Source organism: Dipodomys merriami, unplaced genomic scaffold (genome assembly GCF_024711535.1).
Source record: "Dipodomys merriami isolate MVZ:Mamm:240054 unplaced genomic scaffold, mDipMer1.0.p SCAF_1, whole genome shotgun sequence".
NCBI classification, from domain to species: domain Eukaryota; kingdom Metazoa; phylum Chordata; class Mammalia; order Rodentia; family Heteromyidae; genus Dipodomys; species Dipodomys merriami.
Window position 1 is genome coordinate 38,346,207 of NW_027202270.1, and position 22,047 is coordinate 38,368,253.

General features: G+C 37.4%; 1 protein-coding gene across 1 annotated transcript in view; it reads left to right on the forward strand.

Moving 5' to 3' along the window:
• Positions 1-13,687: 13,687 nt before the first annotated feature.
• The window catches only part of LOC138825453 (titin-like), a 67,199-nt gene continuing 58,839 nt past the window's right edge, over positions 13,688-22,047 (forward strand). Inside the window, exons 1-5 of the mRNA XM_070020043.1 lie at positions 13,688-13,896; positions 16,300-16,403; positions 18,932-19,135; positions 20,820-21,107; positions 21,927-22,012. Of these exons, the coding sequence (XP_069876144.1) occupies positions 16,313-16,403; positions 18,932-19,135; positions 20,820-21,107; positions 21,927-22,012 (669 nt within the window). The 5' untranslated portion in view covers positions 13,688-13,896; positions 16,300-16,312. The remainder of the gene's footprint in view (positions 13,897-16,299; positions 16,404-18,931; positions 19,136-20,819; positions 21,108-21,926; positions 22,013-22,047) is intronic.

Below are 22,047 nucleotides of genomic sequence, written 5' to 3' on the forward strand. Positions count from 1 at the left end.
TGTTAGGATTTTTAAAAATATCATGAGGTGCTAGATGTGGTGATGTATGCCTGCAACCCCAATATTGGAAAGGCTGAAGGAGTGGGTTGGCAACTCTGAGACTAGTTCAGGCTATATCGTGAGTCCATAGCTAGCCTATAGCAAAACTCTGTCTAAAAAACAAAACAACAACAACAAGACAAAATACGAAGGCCTCAGGACATGATAGGGTGCTTGCCTAGTATATGCAAGGTCGTAGGCTCAATCTCTTGCACCATAAAAGAAAAATAAAATCATGAAACCACATTAAATATCCCAAGCATCACAGAATACACATACAAATCGTGATCACAGTCTAAAGTTCAGGACTAGCCTCAGTAATGGCTGACATTTTTTTTGGCACATGATTCTCTGTGTTAGGATTGTAACTCACTATAAAAAAATCTGCAGGGGCTGGGAAGATTGCTCAGTGGTAGAGTGCTTGCCTTGCATGCCTGAGGCTCTGGGTTTGATTCCTCAGCACCACATAAAATAAAAAGAAAAAAGCTGGAAGTGACACTGTGGCTCAAGTGGTAGAGCGCTAGCCTTGAGCTGAAGAGTTGAGGGACAGTGCCCAGGTCCAGAGTTTAGGCCCCACGACTGGACCAAAAAAAAAAAATCTGTAAAGGGATGGAACCATTTTACAAAGACAACAGAATTGGAAGCTTACATGATTTCTTAAAATAAAAAGATTTTTTTGTTGGTAGGCTTCATCACAATTGTGGTAGAGTGTGACATATGACATTAACATCTTTGTAAATGAATAAGAATCATCTTGGATCAAAAGTTATGGATTGTGATGGCACACACGTGTGTGTATGTGTGTGTGAGCCTGTTTTTCAGTATGGATTGTTATCTGTATACATGTAATACATAAAATACCAGGTGTTTTATTGTAGAATGAGTTTAGGAAGAGACCTCTTATTGATGGCACCTATGCCATAAGCAACTGATAAGTGAGAGATAAAGAAGAATAGCTTCCCTTAATTTAATGATAGGACAACACAGAGTCTTTAGTATACATCCTTCAGATGAAATACTCAACACCACTTAATGTTTGAAAATGGATGATTAGAAAATTTTTATTTCAAACAAGATTTCTAGACAGCTGTAGAAAGGGGAAAATACTGTTAAGATATGGGTACACATATATCAACTCCAAATATAAACACACATTTAAATTCCTTACAGATAGCAATCCAAAAAGGATTATCTCCAAATGGAATTTTGAAGCTACTTTAATTTCAATGTAATAACATAATAAATCTTGGTTGAGAAGCAGCTGTTGGTTTTTTTCAATCCATTGGTTATTATGTTTGAATTTTCCATAAGAAGTACTAACTCTAGATCCTTAAAGATAGCTTTTTCCAGGTTATTTCTCAAGGTTATTCAAGCATATATAATTACTACAATAAAAATATTGTGTATGTTCAACTCTTGTACATTGCTAATGGTTTGAATGCTGATGATGAGATGTATATTTTATCTCTTAAATATTTAGAAACAACAAAATTTACTTGTTTCTTAGCATTACTGGGAATTCTTTAAAATATAACTTTACATCTAGTTCCTAAGAAAACATTAACGTTAATATGATTATCTCATTCAACATACTGAAGCTAGAAAATAGTTATTTTATATAGTATTGATTCACAAATACCCTTAATAAATACAATTGATCCAATTCAAGAGAAAAAAATCATGGTTGTTGATACTTACAAATGTCAATCAAATAGGAATTTGAAGGACAATAGTCCTTCATATGGCAAGACAGTAATACAAGCAAGTAAAAACATTCTGTTTGATTTTTTGGCAGTACTAGGGTCTGAACTCAGGACCTTGAGCTTAGTAGACAAGTGTTCTACTGCTTAGGCCACACCTCCAGTCCTTTTGCTTTTATTATGCTTTTCAGATACTATCCAACCTTAAATACTTGCCAACCTTAAATGGCAAACCTCCTGCCTCTCCTGCTCCTTGAGTAGGTGGGATTATAGGCCTGTACCACTATATTGAGTAAATGCAGCGTTTTCTAAAGTTAAATGCGATATCCTGTCATTGTGGTAGTTTTGTTTCTCACATACAGACACAGTGAAGAAATGCTCCCTCATCTCCCAGTAAGAAACTTCAGGTTATCCTAAGCTGAATCCATGTAAGTGCAAAGTTTATGTCTATAACATTGACACCCATATTTGAAATCAGAATATAATTAATACTTAAGCAATTTGATATTGACTGTAAATATCATTGGAAATAAATTATAGACAAGTTTTGCTTTCATAAAATTTTCTTATGGGTTTTTCTTTTACATGTCTAAGTAGAAATTTCATGTATATATTAAGTAGATCAGATAAAGCAGCCTTTTTACTAATATTGCTCTGAGAATGCTAGAGGCATTTGCATCTTTTCAATTGGCCAACCATAAGAGCTTTTGTTGAGGTTGTCAAATCTAATAAAATTTTTAAATAATGCTGTTTAAAATGTGGTTACACTGGTATTATAAAGTTATTGTGCATTTAAGCCTTTTCAATCTCACATTCAAATAGAAATGAGCACTCTTCATAAAGGAGAAATCAATTCATATTGTTCATCTTACAATGATACTATTTGGAAGAACTAAAGATGCAAATTCAAATTCTGCTACAGAAGACTTCTAAAGTCTCTGATCCTCACATTTCTATAAATGAGGATGTAATAACACCATACCTAACAGTGCCTCTTGGAGCTCTAAAGGGCATTACACATAACGTTAAAAGCTGTTTCCCCAAACATAGTCAGGCTCTCAGCCCTTTAATGTGATGACATTTTCTTAATGTACTCTAAGAAGTGAAAACAAGGGTTTTTGTTTTTTGAAAAAATCTTACTTCTTTTGTGGTTATTTTTTTCTATTTAATCCCTTTTGTCACTGCATTTGATTTCTGTACTTTTTTTTTCTATTCATTTTCTTTTTTCTTTTTTATTGTGAAAATACCGTACAGAGGGGTTACAATTACATGGGCAAGGTAATGAGTACATTTCTTATCAAGCATTGTTGCCTCCTCCTTTGTTTCCCCTTACCATCCCTTCCCATCTCTCCCCATCCCCAAGGCCGAAGTTTTCTTAAAAGAGACCCAGAAACACAACAAATCAAAGAAAGGTTGGACAAATGGGACTGCATGAAATTGCAGAGCTTCTGCATGGCAAAGGACAGAGCTAGCAAGATCAATAGAAAGCCCACGGATTGGGAGAAGATCTTCACTAGCCATACAACAGACAAGGGTCTCATATTTAAAATATACCTGGAACTCAAAAAATTAAATCCTCCAACAACAAATCCTCAAAGAAACAACTGTCCAATAAATAAGTGAGCTAAAGACTTAAAAAGAAACTTCTCTGAAGAGGAAAGAAGGATGGCCAATGGACACATGAAGAAATGCTCAACCTCCCTAGCCATAAAAGAAATGCAAATCAAAACAACATTGAGATACCACCTCACCCCAGTTAGAATGGCTATAATCAAGAACTCTAATAACAGATTTCTGTTCCTTCTGTCTTGTATGTAAGTTTATCCGATTTGAGGAGGGGAAAGGGAAAGGGACAAAGGGTGAACTTATTCAACAGTGATACTCACTAGATAGTATGTTGGAAAAGAACCATAAAACTTCAAGGGAGAGGTTATTCAAAAGGGAAAAATCTGGGAGAAAACGAGGGAAGGGGTGGCGTTGTTGAAAAGAAATGTACTCAGTACTTGACTTATGTAACTGTAGCCCCCTATGTATATCTTCATAATAAAAACAAATTCTTTGAATGATGAAATAACTGAAAATATGACATATAATCAAAGATTAAAATTTATCCCTGTGTAAGGAAAGTCTTCATTAGTATTAGATTTTGTCATTCTCTGGAGAAATGCAACCCTAGCTCTTTATATGCAATGGGTAATTGTAAAAATGGTGATAGTGTTCTAGAACACAAAATGCAAAAGGTCAGGCTGATATATTTGGTACCTAGCAGGACAGGGTGAGATGGCATGAGAAGGGTAGAATGGAATGGGATGGTAAGATAGGCTAGGCTAGGCTAGGATACAGTACCATATGTGACAGTGGTACACTAAACAGAGCCATGGACAGGTCCCACTCACACAGTACCTGCCTTAAGGAAATGTTCAGTACCACTCTCTAGGAACCAAAAATCTCAGCTTCTATGATACTGAAATGTGTACTTTTCTAATGCTTTTATCTGGATGGTTGGTGTAAATCAAGGCTCTTTAAAAATTATTTGAGTTCACTCGATTTACTTTGATTTCATTGATTTGATTTTCTTTGATTTCACTTTGATTTTCCTCAAGGATGAAAATCTGTTTAAGTCACTTTTTAATGACACGAACCTAAGGCAACTAATGTAATGACAAACACAGCACAGTTCATCAATTTTCTTCCAAATGAAACTTTAGCCTGAATAACATATTAAGTGCCAAACGTCTTCAGATATTGTTTCCAATGCTTTTTTTAAAAAATTTTCATAGGAAATAATGTGTTTAACTAAAACATACCTAAAAGGAAAGTCTGATTTTGTGATCAAGCAGTGACTCAGCCCTTTCTTGCTGACCCCGCTTTCAGCCTCACCAGTGTGGCTCAACCAACGGAAATAAGAAGGAACACACTCTCACAGGCCAGCGCCAAATAAGAAAGGCCCAAATAGCATCACCATTTCTCAGAAACATCAATTTTCAAAGCGAGCCAGAAGGGCAGGGCAATGTCATTGTTTTCGAATAGAAGCAACTATATCTTTGCAGCGACAGAATCCAAACTGTAGTGAATGATGATTTCATGTCTGGTTTTATGTCAGTTAATCACAACGAAATATCTATCATTGGTGTATATTACTTGGTAACTGATCTTAATCCCTGTATGCAATAAAGATATTTTCATGTCCTTTGATGTGTTAGAATGTTTTTCTGCAATTATTCAACTAGTGAACTAGTGTGTAGAAAGACCAGAAAACATTGACATAAAAAGCATTGTGCTTGGGTTTTGAGAAAATCATGGATACTGAGGATACTGTACATACTCAAGTGATATTTGTGATGTATTCCTTTAAGGCAAGATTTCTCAATCCTGGCACTGTTAAACATTCTTTTGTGGGGAGGAGTGGCCTGTTCATTGCAGGGCATCCATTAGTATCCAAGGTCTTCACCTACTGGATGCCTTGGTCACTCCAAGTATCTCCAGAAAGTATCAAAGGTGCAGTGGCAGAGCCATGGTTTTAAAAGAATATAACTCAGTACAGGCTTGGTTATGATTGACATTTATATTTCATCAAACCTTAGAAAATAAAATTCAGCAATGCATGTGGGCTTCACAAATATTTTTTACCTTTTTTCTTTATCTCCTCCTCTTGCTCTTTCATCTTCTTCTCCATCAAAAGTGGATGTTTCCATGATGGATAGATTAGTCTTTGTTGAACAACTTTGAGAGCTATTTGAGGGCTAAAATTTCAGATAAATTCCTCTATTTAATAACAATATAAAATGAAACGCAATAAAATTCCTCAGATTGAGATCTTCACAGTCCAGAAAAAATGTGGATGGTAACATCTTTTTTTTTTTTAATAAGAGGTCCTTAAATGCATGTGCAATCAACACCTATCTGCTTATAGGACTGTCTACTTCCACATTTCTTCTCTCAAAATGTCTACATTATGGTCACCAGGAGCAAAACCGTTTCATTCTGGATGCTGAGATCCTTAGCAGAGCATGGGAACTTGTAACTTAAAGAACATATTTCTCCTCTTGTTGAGTTCTTTGATCCTTCTCTGTGAAGGAACTAGAGTTTAACAATGACAGGCATCTTGACATAAAGTTGCTCCTGGACTGGGAATGTGGCTTAGTGATAGAGTGCTAGCCTAGCATGAATGAAGCCCTGGGTTCAATTCTTCAATACCACATGAACAGAAAAAGCCGGAAGTGATGTGACTCAAATGATAAAGAGCAAGAGAAGCTCAGAACAGTGCCTAGGCCCGAGGTCAAGCCCCAGAACTGGCAAAAGAAAAAAAAAGTCTCTTACAGGTTTTGGTTTTTATGGGTTTTTGTTGGTTTTTGTTGTTGTTGTTTTCTTTTTCAGTTAAGAGAACTACTTGTTATTGCTACAATTTAGATACTAGTAATATTTCAAAAAAAAAGAACTGACATTGTAAATACTTCTGAAAATAAACATATTCAAATACTACATGTATGAGTCTTAGTAACTTCAAATATATATATATATATTTTTCTTTTAGTACAAAGCAAAATTCTAATATTCCCAGAAAGTGTTAGATGAGACTCACTTAACCCCAGAAAGAAGATGTGATTCTACACTGACGGGCCTAGGACAGAGCTATCAATTACTTGGTTCAAAAATGGTTCCTTATGGTACCTGAAGATGTTAAAGCACATCTTGTGTTTTTACATTTATTTTCAGAATAATTTTTATATTTCCTAGATTTTCCTCATATTTTCCTTCCTATATTCCCTATATTTGCTTATCTTGACAAGATTCAGTGATTGTGATAATTAGTGGCCACAGAAATAGCTTTCTTTTTCTTTTTCTTTTTTTCTTTTTCTTTTCTGCCATTCCGAGGGCTTGAACTCTGAGCCTGGCCATTGTCCCGGAGCTTATGTGCTCAAGGCTAGTTCTCTACCACTTGAGCCACAACTCCTCTGCCAGCATTTTTTTTTTTTATGGTCAATTGGAGGTAAGTCTCATGGACTTTCTTGCCGAGTCTGGCTTTGAGCTGTGGTCCTCAGACTCAGCTTTCTGAGTAGATAGGATTACAGGCATAAGCTACTGGCTCCCGGCTAGAAAAAGCCTTCCAATTCTGAAAGTGCTTTTGTCTTGATAGCAAGGAAACAAGAAGAATCAGCTGCTATGAAAACAGGAAAATCTTATGTGGCCGGTCATGGTCTCTCCGGTGTACAGCACATGAGTCAATGGAATGCATACCTACAACTTAAAATGGATCTTTTCACCCAAAGATTTCAGACAGAAACTAAACTTAAATAAGTTTTTGCCCCTAAGTCAATAGTACTACTTCTTGCTTTAGTATGAAAATATTAGAACTCGTTGTCCACTTAGATAAAAATGACAGATATTAAAAGTCTTATGGGGCAGTAACAATATTTCCAAGTGTAGATCTTCATATGTGGAACTGCCCATATCCCCAATTAATACTGTACAGCTTATAGCTTCTTTAATAGCTATTCCAAATTATAATTGCATTAGGCATTTTTTAACACCTAGACATAGTATGGAACATTCATGAGACTCTTATCTCCAATTAACCAACAGAAAACTGGAAGTGGCTCAAGTGGTACAGCACTTGTCTTGACCTGAAGAGCTCAGGGACAGTACCCAGGCCCCAAGTAAAAAAAAAAAAAAAAGAGAAAAAGAAAAATTGTCCCTCCCCCATGGTATAACCCCTGCTTTCACTGTATTTTAGTTTGGTAAAATTTGTGGAGGGGAAGGGAAAAAACAAATCATTTAAATAGGGATACAGGTGGATCCATTGCAACAATGAGATGTACAAGTCATTATGTGGAAAAACGAACTTTACAACTTTGGTTGGGTGGGGGAGGAGGATTGGGTGGGAGGACGGGGAGGATGGGAAGGGGAAACAAAGGAGGAGGCTATAATGCTTGATAAGAAATGTACTCATTATTTTGCCCATGTAATTGTAACCCCTCAGTACAGTATTTTCACAATAAAAAAAAAAGCAAGCTGGGCACAAGTGGCTCACACCTAGCTACTCAGGCGGCTGAGATCTGAGGATCATGGTTCAAAGCCAGGAAAGTCAATGAGACTCATCTCCATTTAACCACCAGATAATTGAAAGTGGGGTTATGGCTCAAGTGGTAGAGCTCTAGCCTTGAGCAGAAGAGCTGAGGAACAGAGCCAGGCCCAGAGTTCAAGTTCAATGACCAACAAAACAAAACAAACAAAAAATCAGTTCTCATTTCTGATTTCCCAGAAGCTCCAATTTTATTCTCATCCTAGGAAATTAGTTTATGAAAACCACTCATTTACCTAGAGAGTTCACTGCTAAGAAGCCATATCAAAACCATGATTGGGTTCTTTGCCCCTCAAGTTTTCTGCTCCTTATGAAATACACACTAATTATCCCAAAGTTCTTATTTATTCTGACTGAAAATGGTTTAAAATTTATTCCAAGTAAAAGGCTAAAATACAAAGCATTGGCAATAACACATCCTGAGGAGGATATGGAGCCATGGGAACTCTCATTCATCTCTGGTGAGAATGAAAATGGTAAGGTCATTTGGAGGACATGTTTGCACTTTCTTATAAAACTAAACATACTCTTACCATTTAATCCAGAAATCGCACTCTTGTTCTTTATCCAGATGAACAGAAAAATAAAACCTGGTTAGATGACAAAATGTGGAAGCAATGAGGAGGCCCTTCAATAATAGATGAATGAAAAAAAAACTTGTGCATCCAATGAACTATTCAGCAAGAAAAAATACGTGAGCTGCAAAGATACAACACAAACATATACAAAGTAATCTTAAATGCATAGGCTACGTGTTGTATAGTCCCAACTGTATTAGATTATTTAGAAGGTAAATGTATGGAGACAACAACAAGATCCATGATTGCCAACAAGTATGAAGAGAGAAACAAGGAGAAATGAACCAAAGAGACTCTGAGAATGTTTAGGGTTGAAGTTACTATGTATGATATTGCACGGATGAATGCATGCCCTGGTGTACATTTTTTTAAAGCACAACATATAATACCCAAAGTGAATCTTAGTGTCAACTGTGGCTTTTGGTTTATAATATTTTATATTGGCTCATGAATGGTTACAAATATACTACCCTATGTATTAACTAATGTCAATAATAAGAGAAACTGTGTTGGGGATTTCTGCTCAATTTTCCTATAAAAGTAAAAATAAAAACCAAAAACCATTGATACCTTAGTTTTGTTTGTAATAGACGTTATCTCAAACTCAAACCCTATAACTCAGTTAGAGGCACTATGGTATCCCAGGAGTTTAAACCAGAAATCTTAGAGTTAACTTTGTGTCCCTGAGTTCTTTTGCTCAAGGCTAACATTCTACCACTTTGAGCCACAGCTCCACTTCCAGTTTTCTGGTGTTTCATTGCAGGGAAGTCTCAGAATTTCCTGCTTGGGCTGGCTTTGAACCTCATCTCCAGATCTCAGCCTTCTGAATAGGATTTTAGGCATGAGCCACCATCTCTGGTTTATTTATTGTTTAATGTTCAAATAGTCTAAATAGTCTCAATCTTTCTTTTGTGTTTTGAGGCAATCAAGAGCTGTCTTCAAGGTGATTGTCATATTTCAGTTCGATATATGTTCTCTTACTTTTGGAAGATCTAGCCATTAATATATGAAACACATTAAAATATATCTGTTCTAAATGCAGGTAATCATATCTGCTTTTGTTGGCATTTGGTAAATATCCATTCTTTTCATTTTTTAGATATTTGTATTTCAGACCATAACTTCTTTTTTAGCTCCCAAATCCATTTCAGCAATGGAAGATTCCTTAATCACAAGCTTATTCTTGTAGGTTCCTGGATGAAAGGAGTCAGGCTGACTCCCTTCCATATGTATAAAGCTTATTATTTCTAGCAATATCCTCTCCGTGTGCCTCTGCAGGTGGGTCAGCTGATCTGGTTTACCGTTTCCTGTTTCAGGCATCCAGAAACCCAGTTCATTTCTTTTTTAAGATTTCCACTATTGCTTAGGCTTTGCTTTAATCCACATATAAATGTCATGTAACCTTCTAAAGTCCTTCAGGGAAGGACTTGATGTATTACTATGAGCATACTTTTGGATAGCTTAGAGATTTTTTTTATTTTAAGAAAACACTCTCCTGGATATTAGATAGGGTAGTTAAGATAATTAATCCATACTCAACAGCAGCACACAAAATACCCAAGTGTCAGATTGTCATGTGTGCTCTGTCATTTAATCATCTCAACAGTTCTTTGAAGTGGATATTATAAGTCCCAATTTACAACTGACAAATCAGAGACTTAAATGAGTTTCCTAAAACCAACTCAGGGTAGGAGCAAAATACTATGTGTCCCTGGAGTCACTGCTGCCAAGAAAATTCAACTTCAACCTTGTGGAGGAGCAAGGGAGTGGGTGCGAATGTGGGTGTTGAGATTGGATCTGACTTCAAACTTGCTACCTTCCTGCCTCAGTCTCCGAAGTGCCCAAATGTGAACCTTCATATCCAGATAAGGCTTTAACTTTTTAAATAAACATTTCATTCATGTCTAAAATAATCTCTTTTTTTGTCTTTTAGATGACATTTTCTTAATGGGAGCTAATGGTCATGTTAGTACACTGATAAGTAGTTGTGGAAATCAATCCACTTAACTTTGTTACTAAGGCTATTATAATAGGGAAAAATTATAGTGGGGCAAAAACATAATTACAATGGAACAAAAAGTCTTTCCCTAAATTTGAAGGAACCATCTCTTGCCTCCCATGTTCCCTGTGAACTTTGCCTTCATCAGGAAGAGTGTAGGCTGCCATGCTTGAGCATAAGTTGGTTTGGCTCAGCATCTATGTTCTTGTGCACTTCTTGCGTTTGCTTTCTTCTGCTGCCTTGTGTAAAATTCACTCTGCAGTGAGTCTATATTTCAGTTCGGATTTTTTTTTGTTTTTGTTTTTTTTGTTTTTTGTTTTTGCCAGTACTGGGCTTGAACTCAGGCTTGGCCATTGTCCCTTGAGTTTCTTTTGCTCAAGGCTAGCACTCTACCATTTGAGCCACAGGCCCACGTCTTGCTTTTTCTGTTTGTTTGGTACTGAGGAATCAAACCCAGGGCTTCATGCATGCTAGACAAGCACTCTAGTGCTAAGCCACCTTCCCAGCCCTCTGATATGTTTATGAGTAGAAAGTATTCAGCTGATCTTATATAAGTAGATATAGTTGTGTTTAGTAAAATGGAATCGTTTGAAGTGCAGAGATTTTTATCTGTGTCATGTATTGTTGTAATCTCAGTATCTGAATTGTGTTTAACACAATAGAAACATATAAGTTTTAAGTCATTACCAGAGGTATTAGTTTTGCTCTTTTCTCTCAGAACATATTTTTACATTAACCTTAAAAACTTTATTAGGGGCCAGAGATGTAACTCAGTGGTAGGCCTAGTATGCACAAGGCCCTGCAAATACCATTGTTCTATAAATATACATATACACATGATATAGATGATTATATTAAGGAGAAACCATTATAAATTTTAAAACCAGATATGGCAGCATATATCTCTAATCGCAGAAGTCAGAGGCTGAGGCAGGAAGATTATGAGTTCAGAAGCAGCTCTGGCTACATGATGTGATCATCTTCTCAAAAACAACGAATTGCACTCATTTCCTCAGTGACTCCTAATAATTCTGACCCCTGGGAAATGGTTCCATGTAATACAAAAGGCTGAAACACCCCATTTAGAATTGCCTGGATTCTGCATATGTTCTTCAAAAGTTTATTCAAACCATGATCTCCAAAGAGTCCAATCACCATTCTTTTCTAGATCTGTTTAACCATCATCTAATACAATGCTAAGCACAAATTTACCTTGCAATAAGTATTTGTTAAGTCAATAAATGATAGCATACAGAAATCATAATAAAGTTTTCAGAACTGAACATATGCTAAATACTTACTAAATTACACTGAGTACAAATTTCAAAGAGAAAATCATACCATACATTCTAAAACTAAGTAGGCATTATATTTGAATTTCCAGCTGTTTGAGATTATCTGTGTGGCCCCTCCTTACTACTGGGGAACTAAATGGAGATCTTACGGTATCAGCTAACTAAATCTGACCAGCAATTCATTCCCACTGAGCCAGTGTATTGTCTTCCAACTGTGGCATATTTAATTTTAAGATCAGTCCTTGTCATGATTGATACTGTTTGATACTGTTTTCAAATCTAGTCAAAGCCCTCTTTCCCAAGTAGTATATCAAAACTTACTATCTTTTCCTATCTTTTCCTTTCTTGTTCCCATCCTTTTCCTTCCTTTCTTCCTTTATTTATCCCTAAATGCTATATAAGGATGTAAATGACCAAAGTAAAGATCTTGACAATATTTAAAGATCTGGAAAAGTCCAAGAACACTGGCTAGATAGCATTCTTAGTAAAACAAACCTTTTATTGTATATTTTAATATAGTTTATAACATATGGCCCATGTTCCTGGCTAGTGAGCTTCTTGAATTATGTTGTGTCATTATGACATAAGCATCAGGATTCTACTCAGTTATTAACTCTAGTTCCAAAATTATTAAAATGGTCTAGCTTTAGTTCCAGCAAACATTGTTTCCAGCAATGAAACAGAGTTATGGCTGATTTGATCTATGACAGGGTGGGAAGAGAATGAAGCCACCCATACATATAATACCACTTATACAGGAGCAAAATGTTTAAATAAGTGCCTGGTGTCAGCTTGTCAAGAGCTGCACAAATCAGTTGTTGGTAAATTTAAGCTCTGTTCAATGTTAATAAGTTAATCACTACATAAATAACTGCAAGGTATAAAAAGGAAGTTGAAAGGCCTAACATGAGGCCAATATATTCCAGAATATTTTTATTATAGGCATAGAGAAACAATTTTAAATTTTAAGGTTTTAGTCTATCTTATTGATAATAGTCTCTATTATCCATAAAGTCAATTTTTCCTAAGAGTTTTATGCATCTCTCAGCTGAGCCTCATTATAAAGGTCTTTTGGTATGCACTTTTGCATTTGAAATATCCCTTGTCTGAAATGAAATTCAGTCCTAAAATAGCAACTATATCATCCCTTAGCCACTTCCCATTAGTAGCAGCAAACTCCAGAGATTAGTAGAGCAGCCTTTATGCACCGGGAAGACAAAAAAAAAAAAACTGTATGGATAATTTAGACCTAAGTCTTGACTGCTCATTAAAAGGCAGTGCATGTGTATTGGTAAATATTAATGTCAGACAAAAATGAAATCTGACAAAAGTGAAGTAAGTCATTGTTTTAAACAGACTAATTCTATGCTGAGTGCAGATTTTGCCTTTCAGCTTAAACTTTTGCAGAGCTGTAAAACACTCAACTCATTAATGTGGCTTAAGTCTCCACAATGTACAAGTGGATTCTAGAGAATGTGTATAGTACAAATGAGGTCCCTTCAATTTTAAGGTTTATAACCACTGATTTTTCAGAGAAGATGAAGCCTTAGGAGGTAAAGCTCTTGCTCTGCTGCATGATTGACAGGTCCATTTGGTTGGATGGGGGAGGGGCAGGGAATGGGAGCAGGGCCTGATTCACAGGGCTCAGACTTCAGATTTGGGGCTGCTTTGTATAATCCTCCACATTTGCTACCTATCGCTACATCGTTGCTTCAAACCCTCATGGACATATCCTTAACACTGGAAACACATGCTCTTTACTCAACCTCCATGAGGTTCCTTTTAAATACATTTCCATTTCCTTGGTTAAAGCCTGTTGGAAGGGGCTAAATTTAGCACCGTCAATCAGAAGAACAGGTGGTTCCAGTGAGGCTACCAAATAGGTCCTCTCCCGTCATGCTTTCAGAAGGGAACCAATCACCAGGCCCCCTCGGGAAGATGTGGGGCTGTCAGCAGATCTGGTGGATATAAGGGCCGGCCAGCCCCTGGCTCTGGAGCAGTCGCGCATTCCCACCTCGCCTCGGGTGTAGGGATTGCATAGGAAAGCAAAACTACACAGTCTTGACTGTGTAGTTTTGTTTAGGTTTAGAGGCTCACCGATTCATGTCGGAGATGGTCGGAAAAACCAACTCTACATAGGACGTCGTTTCAGAAGCAACTTTGGGCTTAGTCCCACCCTTTTTAGGCGCTCTTGAGCAATCAGGTGAGTGGGAAGCCACTTTTCCTATTTAAATATTAGACCTACTTTCTTATTGATGTCTAGCTGCCGACTGGTTTTGTACATTAAGTTCTTCCGTTGCTGGTTTTGACCCCCTACTTTAAATGTGTTTGTTAAATTCCATTTTGAAATGTGTGAGCTTTGCCTTGCTTTTTATTTTGAAATCAAATGGTTTCGTTAGACTGTCCGCACAGTCAATATTTCAGATTGCTGAAATGCACTTGACTTTCTAAAACTTGGGATCTGAAGTGGTGAGAGAAGTGTTTGCTTTCTTTTACAGACCTGATGTCTGTTGAAAATGTTCAAGGTTATATTACTCAGTGATAAAGCAAGACACACCAAGAATAGCTCTGATAAAATGCATGTGGTATCAGCTACACCCTGATGACTTTTTAAGGGAATCAACTGCTTGAGGTATCAGTTGCAGGCGAGTGACAGAACACTTGCCTGCTGTCACTCAATGCTGCAGAGTTTATTTTGGGAACATGACATTTTAGATGCATACCTTTCAGCCTGGTTAGACAAAGGCCTCTTTTTTAAAAAGCAAAGTACTAAAGCAACAAAATTCACCTAGACCCTAGACATAGGAGACTACTTTAGGCCATTTCATGACAATGTTTTAGAAATTTGGAATAAGCCTATAGCATTGTTACCTAAATTACTCTGAATCTCCTTATGCATTTCAATTCAACTCACAATCTACTTATATGATATGCAATAAATGTCAGTGCTAGGAAGAGGAAGAAATAAAAAGCCTTCAATTTCTAAATCCACTATAATTAATACCTTCCTGGAATTAGTTTACCAGTCTCTAATGCTGTTAATGCATAGATACACAGTATTGTTATATTTCTAAGAGGATTTCTATTTTTAGAAGATATACTAGCTTCTTAATAGGAAAGTTAGGAACAAAAAAAATTGTTTATCCTGAAGATAACCAATTACAGAAAAGATTTCTTGACAAAAGCTTCATGAAAAACCTTTCTAAATACTATATGAATTTCCTACATATGAATTTTGTCTCAAAAAAAACTGATTGCCTTTACTTGTAACTTAAGTCAAAAGTTATAGTAAGGTGCAGCATTAGCACCAAGAAGATTATTGCTCCACATAGCTTTGGTGAGCAAAGACTTTCATGAAGAAATAGTAACAAAGCTATTGACAATTCAGAAATTGCCTTTTTATTTCAGAACAGTAGAAGAGTCATGTTGAATAATTAGGAATGTATGCATCAGAAATTTTTTCACAGAATCTCTGAAACTGATAAAATACTTTCTTCTACTTAGAAAAAGATTTAATTACAAATTTTATAGTCATGATGTTGAATATTTTATGTTATAAAGTACAGGACTTTTCACTTCACCTCCATTTCCCACCAGGCTTCCATTATTCAGAGTTTGCACATTGTTCCATGTTAGGAACTGAAGCCAATACTTTTGCTTTCAGCTCTATATTAAAATTTGGCCTGCCTATTAAATTTTTTTCTGAATGTTTTCTTCAACAATGGTAACATTAATTACATAGTTATAGCATGAAGAAGTATTAAGAAATAGAAAGCATTCTCTACTGTCTAGAAAAGGTGTGTATATTTGATAAGGCTTGCTAAAGCATATAAGGTCAGTAAAGGAACGGTAAAGTCTATATATTAAATTTTGGTAATGATTTGAAGTAATCAGATAATGACTGAATTGATGACTATGAACTCATAACAGTGAGTGAAAACTATTGGGAAGTAAAACATATTTTAAAAATAATCGTCTCTTGTAGGGTGCCAGTATTGCATATCTTCTACTTACATTACTATCTATTCAGGAGTCTAGAAGCTGAGGATTGTTGTTCAAAGCCAGTCAGGGCAGGAAAGTCCATTAGACTCTTATCTTCCATTAACCACAAAAAGCCAAAAGTAGAGCTATGACTCAAGTAGTAAAGTACTCGTCTTGAAAAGAAAGCTCAGGAACAGCACACAGGCCTTGAGTTCAAGCCCCAGTACCAGCAAAAAGAGAAAAAAGAGTCTCTCATACATCAAATTGATGGATGTATAGAGTCATCACTGTTCACTGGTCACATTACTCTTCACTCCTCCCACTTTATTCTGGCTCTTCTTTTTTTTATTTTTTTCAACTCAACCTTATTTTTCACCATTGATAACACTAATAGAGCACCCTGGAACATTCTTTAATCTGTTTGGTCAATTTTTCCCCCATTTCATCTTAAATGTGCTAATTTCTGTTAGTCTTCAGGTCATCTCCAAGGGCAGCTGTTCAAATCCAAGCCAAGATGGGGAAGGCCTACCCACACATTAATGCCACTGAAGGCTAATGGAGCAATCCATTTGGAGAAATGGGCCTTGGTGTTGACACACTCACTGATTTTCCTCTTTCTTTTCAGAGTGCCTAAAAAGATGGCTACTCAAGCACCGACGTTTACGCAGCCGTTACAAAGTGTTGTGGTACTGGAGGGTAGTGCCGCAACCTTTGAGGCTCACGTTAGTGGTAAGTTCACACAGAAGTCCTGCTTTTGTTTCCTCTGTTTCCTCTCTAATAAAGGAATGTTTTTTTCAGAAGACTTGACACCAAGTTGAAGCCATGTTTTCTCTTTGTAAAATTGTTAGGGTCATTCAATAAGGACAAAACCATTCACGAAATACTGACAAAAGCTGACAGTATAATGACTCGAAAATGGTTTATTCATAGTTATAATTCCACACAGCAAAAAATTTAACATTAGATTACAATTTGCTGTCAAAATCCAGCAACTATGTAGGAACAAATTTGGGCATTCTATATTTGGATTCCACTACAGAGCCAGTCCTGCAGTCTAGAACCCTACCACAGTCAGGTGCCAGCCACAGAGTTGGGGGGCAGATAGTGTGCACACCTGAACCACAGTTATTTTATATGGGAAATAACAGTATGTCAAGCCTACCAACGAGGCATAATTATTCAGTGAGGAACTAACTCTTAATAACTTCATTAAATGATCCTTTGAATGAAACACTTTCTGATCATGTTGAAATGACAAAAAATAAAACATGAAAATAATATTCTCCTTAGAATTATGTTTGTTAATTAAAAAAATTATTCTCAAGTCATTGTACAAAGGGGTTTCAGTTTAACATGTCAGTTTGTGAATGCAAGGCATCTTGATCCTACAATTTTATTTAAAAGGAAGTTCATCTATTTCTTCTTTTCCTTCTTTATAAATCAATGAAGGATAAGTCCAGAAAGTATATGTTTCCAGAAAGTGCATAATTTTAGGGGCCTATCAGCTTATGAAAAATGATGATTTAAATGAGCTATATTGTAAATAATTTCAAAAATATCTAACCCTTGTTTTCTCGAATTGTATCTGGCTATCCAATATTACATGGCTCAATTAAAAATATGCCTTACCTTTAATTCATGGTATATTGTCTTCTTTTTTTTTTATCCTTATGGTATGTAATAAAAAATAAAATAAGATTTCCTTTTATAGTGCTTTTTCTATCTTATGCACCAATACTTTTCATAACTTAATACTTCATTTTGCATTGCACAAAAATCATATAATCTTTCATTTGTCTTTGCATGGAGACCAACTCAATTATCTTCTTATATAATGAGTTCTTAGTGACTTCTAAATGAATTAGTGATGTACCTTAGAATGTTCCATAACTCCTCAACCGAGCAGATCACACAAGTGCTAATATTTTTTTAAAATATACTAACATTGAGAGGGGTGACATTGATCAAGATGTATTGTATTCAAAAACTGCTTTGTTGAATGACAATTTTTTTGTACAATTACTTAAAGATAATTAAAAGGGAAGAAAAGGAACAAAGAGAAAAAAAGGAAGAAAAGTGAGATTAAACAAAACAAAAAAAAAACACACAATAGTCAGGATACTGAGATCTGAGGATGCAGTTCGAAGCCAGCCTGGGTAGAAAAGTCCTTGAAACTCTTATCTCCAATTAATCACATGCGCGCGCGCGTGTGCACGCACACACACACACACACACACACACACACACACACACACACACACACACACACACACACACAGTTGGAAGTAAAACTATGGGTCAAGTGGTAGAAAGTAAGCCCTGAACAAAAATGCTCAAGGACAGCATCCAGGCCCTGAGTTCAAGCCTCAGGACAGGTACCAAAAGAAAATAATATATATACCACATATGAATTATTAATCTCATAAACTCTTCATTTTGCCATAGGAAGAAATTGACTAAGAACCAACCCAGGGAAATTTTATTCAGTTATTTTCAACTCCTAGCTCAAAGAGATAGATCCACCAACCAGCATCATGTCAAACACAAAGTAAATCATTTCCTGAACTAGCCTTATGACCTTTGGAACACAGCCAGTTTCAGTGTACTTAAAACAGCAGACCAGTGGCATAGAGTTCTTCACTGGTAGATGAAGACTTTGGTTTTGCTACTTACAAGTCCAACTCTGCCATAGGCTCGGCTTAGTCACTTACATGAGACACTGCCTGTCTACGGTGTTTTTACTATGAGTACATTTGAAAGCAGGAAGGCTCAGGAAGACAGTATCCCTGTAACTCAGTGGAGAAAGACAGGTGTCATCCTGCCTTTGTCCAGTGCAACTGTTAGACCCCTTGCGGCTTTTGTTCCCCAAGTGTTTCCAAACAAGACACCAGTGCTTTCTAATTAGCTTTCTTTCTTGCCCTTCCATTTTCCTGATTTTAATGATGTGTATTAAATCATATTGAGCCCTGGGCAGCAGGGCAGGGGATGAAAATTCTTATCCTCTCCGTGACACCAATGGCTGAGGCTCTTGGAGAATCATGTCTTCATGAAATAGAAGTACTGACTTCCACAGAGCCTTCCTAAGCATGTGGCCTGCAAGTTGATGTCTGGCATGTCACTGCCCGGTTGTCACATCATTAAATGGCTTTGTACACGGGCTTTTATGGGGGCAGGCAAAAGCCCTGGGCATGATGGGACAGTGCAGAGGATTTCCAGTACCCACTTGACTATAAAGACAAATTGTTCTTTCCCTCCAGGTTTCCCAGTTCCTGAGGTGAGCTGGTTTAGGGATGGCCAGGTGATTTCTACTTCCACTCTGCCCGGTGTGCAGATCTCATTTAGCGATGGCCGCGCTAGATTGATGATCCCCGCCGTAACTAAAGCCAACAGTGGACGATACTCCCTGAGAGCCACCAATGGATCTGGACAAGCGACTAGTACTGCTGAGCTTCTCGTGACAGGTAGGCTGCCAGTGGCCTGCCCATCCCTGTGAGAGGTCCAGACCAAGCACAGGGAGAGGCAACTCCTGACCCGAAGGAGGAGAAGTTGTTTGACTTAAAGAATTTGATTCTCCTTTCCAAATGCAGCACAAAAGTAGAAAAACACTGTCCTGGTACACATATTAAACACTCAAAAGTATATTAAGGGAATATTTAAAATCACATTTCTGGGCAAGTACAAATGCTTGAAACCTTGTTTACAAACCTAGCAGGGGGTACAAGATATTTACCTGGAATTCCCACAGGTTGATCCCACCATCCACAGATGATCTGTAGACTGGGCAGCTGTGAAAAACAACAACAATGCACAACATTTACAGTGTTATACTGCAAACATACTACAAAAAAGGCAGGCAAATATTTATTCTTCAAATGTATGGTTCCATTTCCCACCCGAGATGTTCTCATCCATCTTAGAGGCCTCTCTTGTTTTTCTCCATCCTTCACTACCTGGGAAAATATGCATGCCCAGATACTTTACACATTATATAACAGTATCTTGCATAAAACCCATGATGTTACTATATCTTCATCTGTGTCCAATCACAGGGCCAAATTATCCTAAACAGAAAGCACACAAACACAAGCAACCCAAAGCTTGGAAATGGAAAACGGACTGACAGCATCTGCAATTATTTATTCAAAAACACCTCAAACTCACTCTTTCCATTTGTCTTATCAAAAATTTCTTTAAACAAAGTCAACCCCAAAGCCGACCATTCTATAGCATTAGTAGCATGAAATCGAGTCATTATTGGGATTCATGTCTTAAATATAAACAAATATTTGGGTTATTTGAATAGTGATCAAATTGGAAAAGATTAAAGTTCAGTGAATCTCCAAGTCAGTATATATCCATTTTACTAAACACTGGAATTCATTTTAATTCAACTTAAAGTATGCAAAGATGTCTTAACATGCTAATTATACAAAATATGAGGTTGGGAAGTATGGAAAAGATTCTCTAGAAATAGTACAACAAGCTCTAGCCTAGCCTTTAGGAGTTAAAAATGAAAGCACATGTGCTGGCCTAGAATGGCTAAGAGAAATGAATTAAACACAATAAAATACATAGCAGGATAACATGGTGTAATCTGGCTCCATTCTTGCCACCATTTGGTGGGTGATCTGGGTTCAAGGACAGTCAAGGGGGTTGCATTGGTGAATCATCGCCTAGAGTTGAAATCTGAGCTGGGGTTGTTTAAAAATACCCTGGCTCTGCTGGCTCATGCCTGTAATCCTAACTACTCAGGAGGCTGAGATCTGAGGATCATTGTTCAGAACCTGTTGGGGGAAGGAAATTCCATGAGACTTTTATCCCCAGTTAACCATGTAAAGAGCTGGTAGTAAAGTAGCAGAGTGCTAACCTTGAGCAAAAAAGCTTAGGGACAATACCCAAGTCCTGAGTTCAAGCCTCAGTACACACACACACACACACACACACACACACACACACACACACACACACACACACACACACACACACACACACACACACACACACACACACACACACACACACACACACACACACACACACACACACACACACACACACACACACACACACACACACACACACACACACCCTAGGAATTTGATGTCTTCCAAGCCTGAATTTTATTTTCTTCCTTGGCCCTTGTAGCAGAGACAGCGCCACCCAACTTCACGCAACGACTGCAGAGCATGACCGTGAGACAAGGAAGCCAAGTGCGTCTCCAAGTACGAGTGACAGGAATCCCTACACCTGTGGTGAAGTTCTACCGGGACGGAGCCGAAATCCAGAGCTCCCTTGATTTCCAAATTTCACAAGAAGGTGACCTCTACAGCTTACTGATTGCAGAAGCATACCCGGAGGACTCCGGAACCTACTCCGTGAATGCCACCAACAGCGTTGGAAGAGCTACTTCCACTGCAGAATTACTGGTTCAAGGTCAGTGCTGGAGGTGGAGGAGAAGGGATTGGGAGAGACACCTGAGCTGGGACTAAGTGGGGGTCTGGCAGTTCATGCTGCCCTTCCTCACAGCCCTGGAAATGCCAAGATCTGAAATCAACAGCCGCCAGTCTATGGTTCTGGTTCTAGGAAGGAACTCAGTACTGAAGCAATCTGCAGTTTTTAACCCCATCATCATAAACTGGGAACGGTTTCAATTGACATACCACTCGCAATAATGTGTGTGTGTGTGTGTGTGTGTGTGTGTGTGTGTGTGTTTGTGTGTTGAGAGAGAGAGAGAGCGAGAGAGAGAAAGAGAGAGAGAGAGAGAAAGACAGGGAGAAAGAGAGAGAGAGAGAGAGAGAGAGAGAGAGAGAGAGAGAGAGAGAGAGAGAGAGAGTGTACTGGGTCTTGAACCTTGCTCTTGATTGGCTTTTTTGTTGAAGACTGGTGCTCTACCACTTGGCCAAGCCTCCACTCCCTACCTCCTGGGTGGTTAATTGGATATAAGAGTCTCATAGACTTTTATATACTCCTCTACCTCCAGTTTTGAACCATGATCATCAGATCTCAGCCTCCTGAGTAGAGGATTATAGGTGTGAGCTACCAGTGCCTGGCTGATAAATGGCATTTAAATTTTCCTTTAAATTATTTTAAAGCTATCTATTTTAAAATCTAACATATTCATACAAAATTCAAACTGTTCTGCATTTGTCCTCACAGGTACACATAGAAATTTGTGTTAAACTTGTGGTTACAGTTAACAGTCTCTTAGAATAAATGGTTCTTTCCCCTGTCATTTTACTCATCTTTCTCCAGGTGAAGAAGTGGTACCTGCTAAAAAAACAAAGACAATTGTCTCGACTGCTCAGATTTCAGAAACAAGACAAACCCGAATTGAAAAGGTATTTTTAATTTTTAATTGTCTCTAAACTGTTGT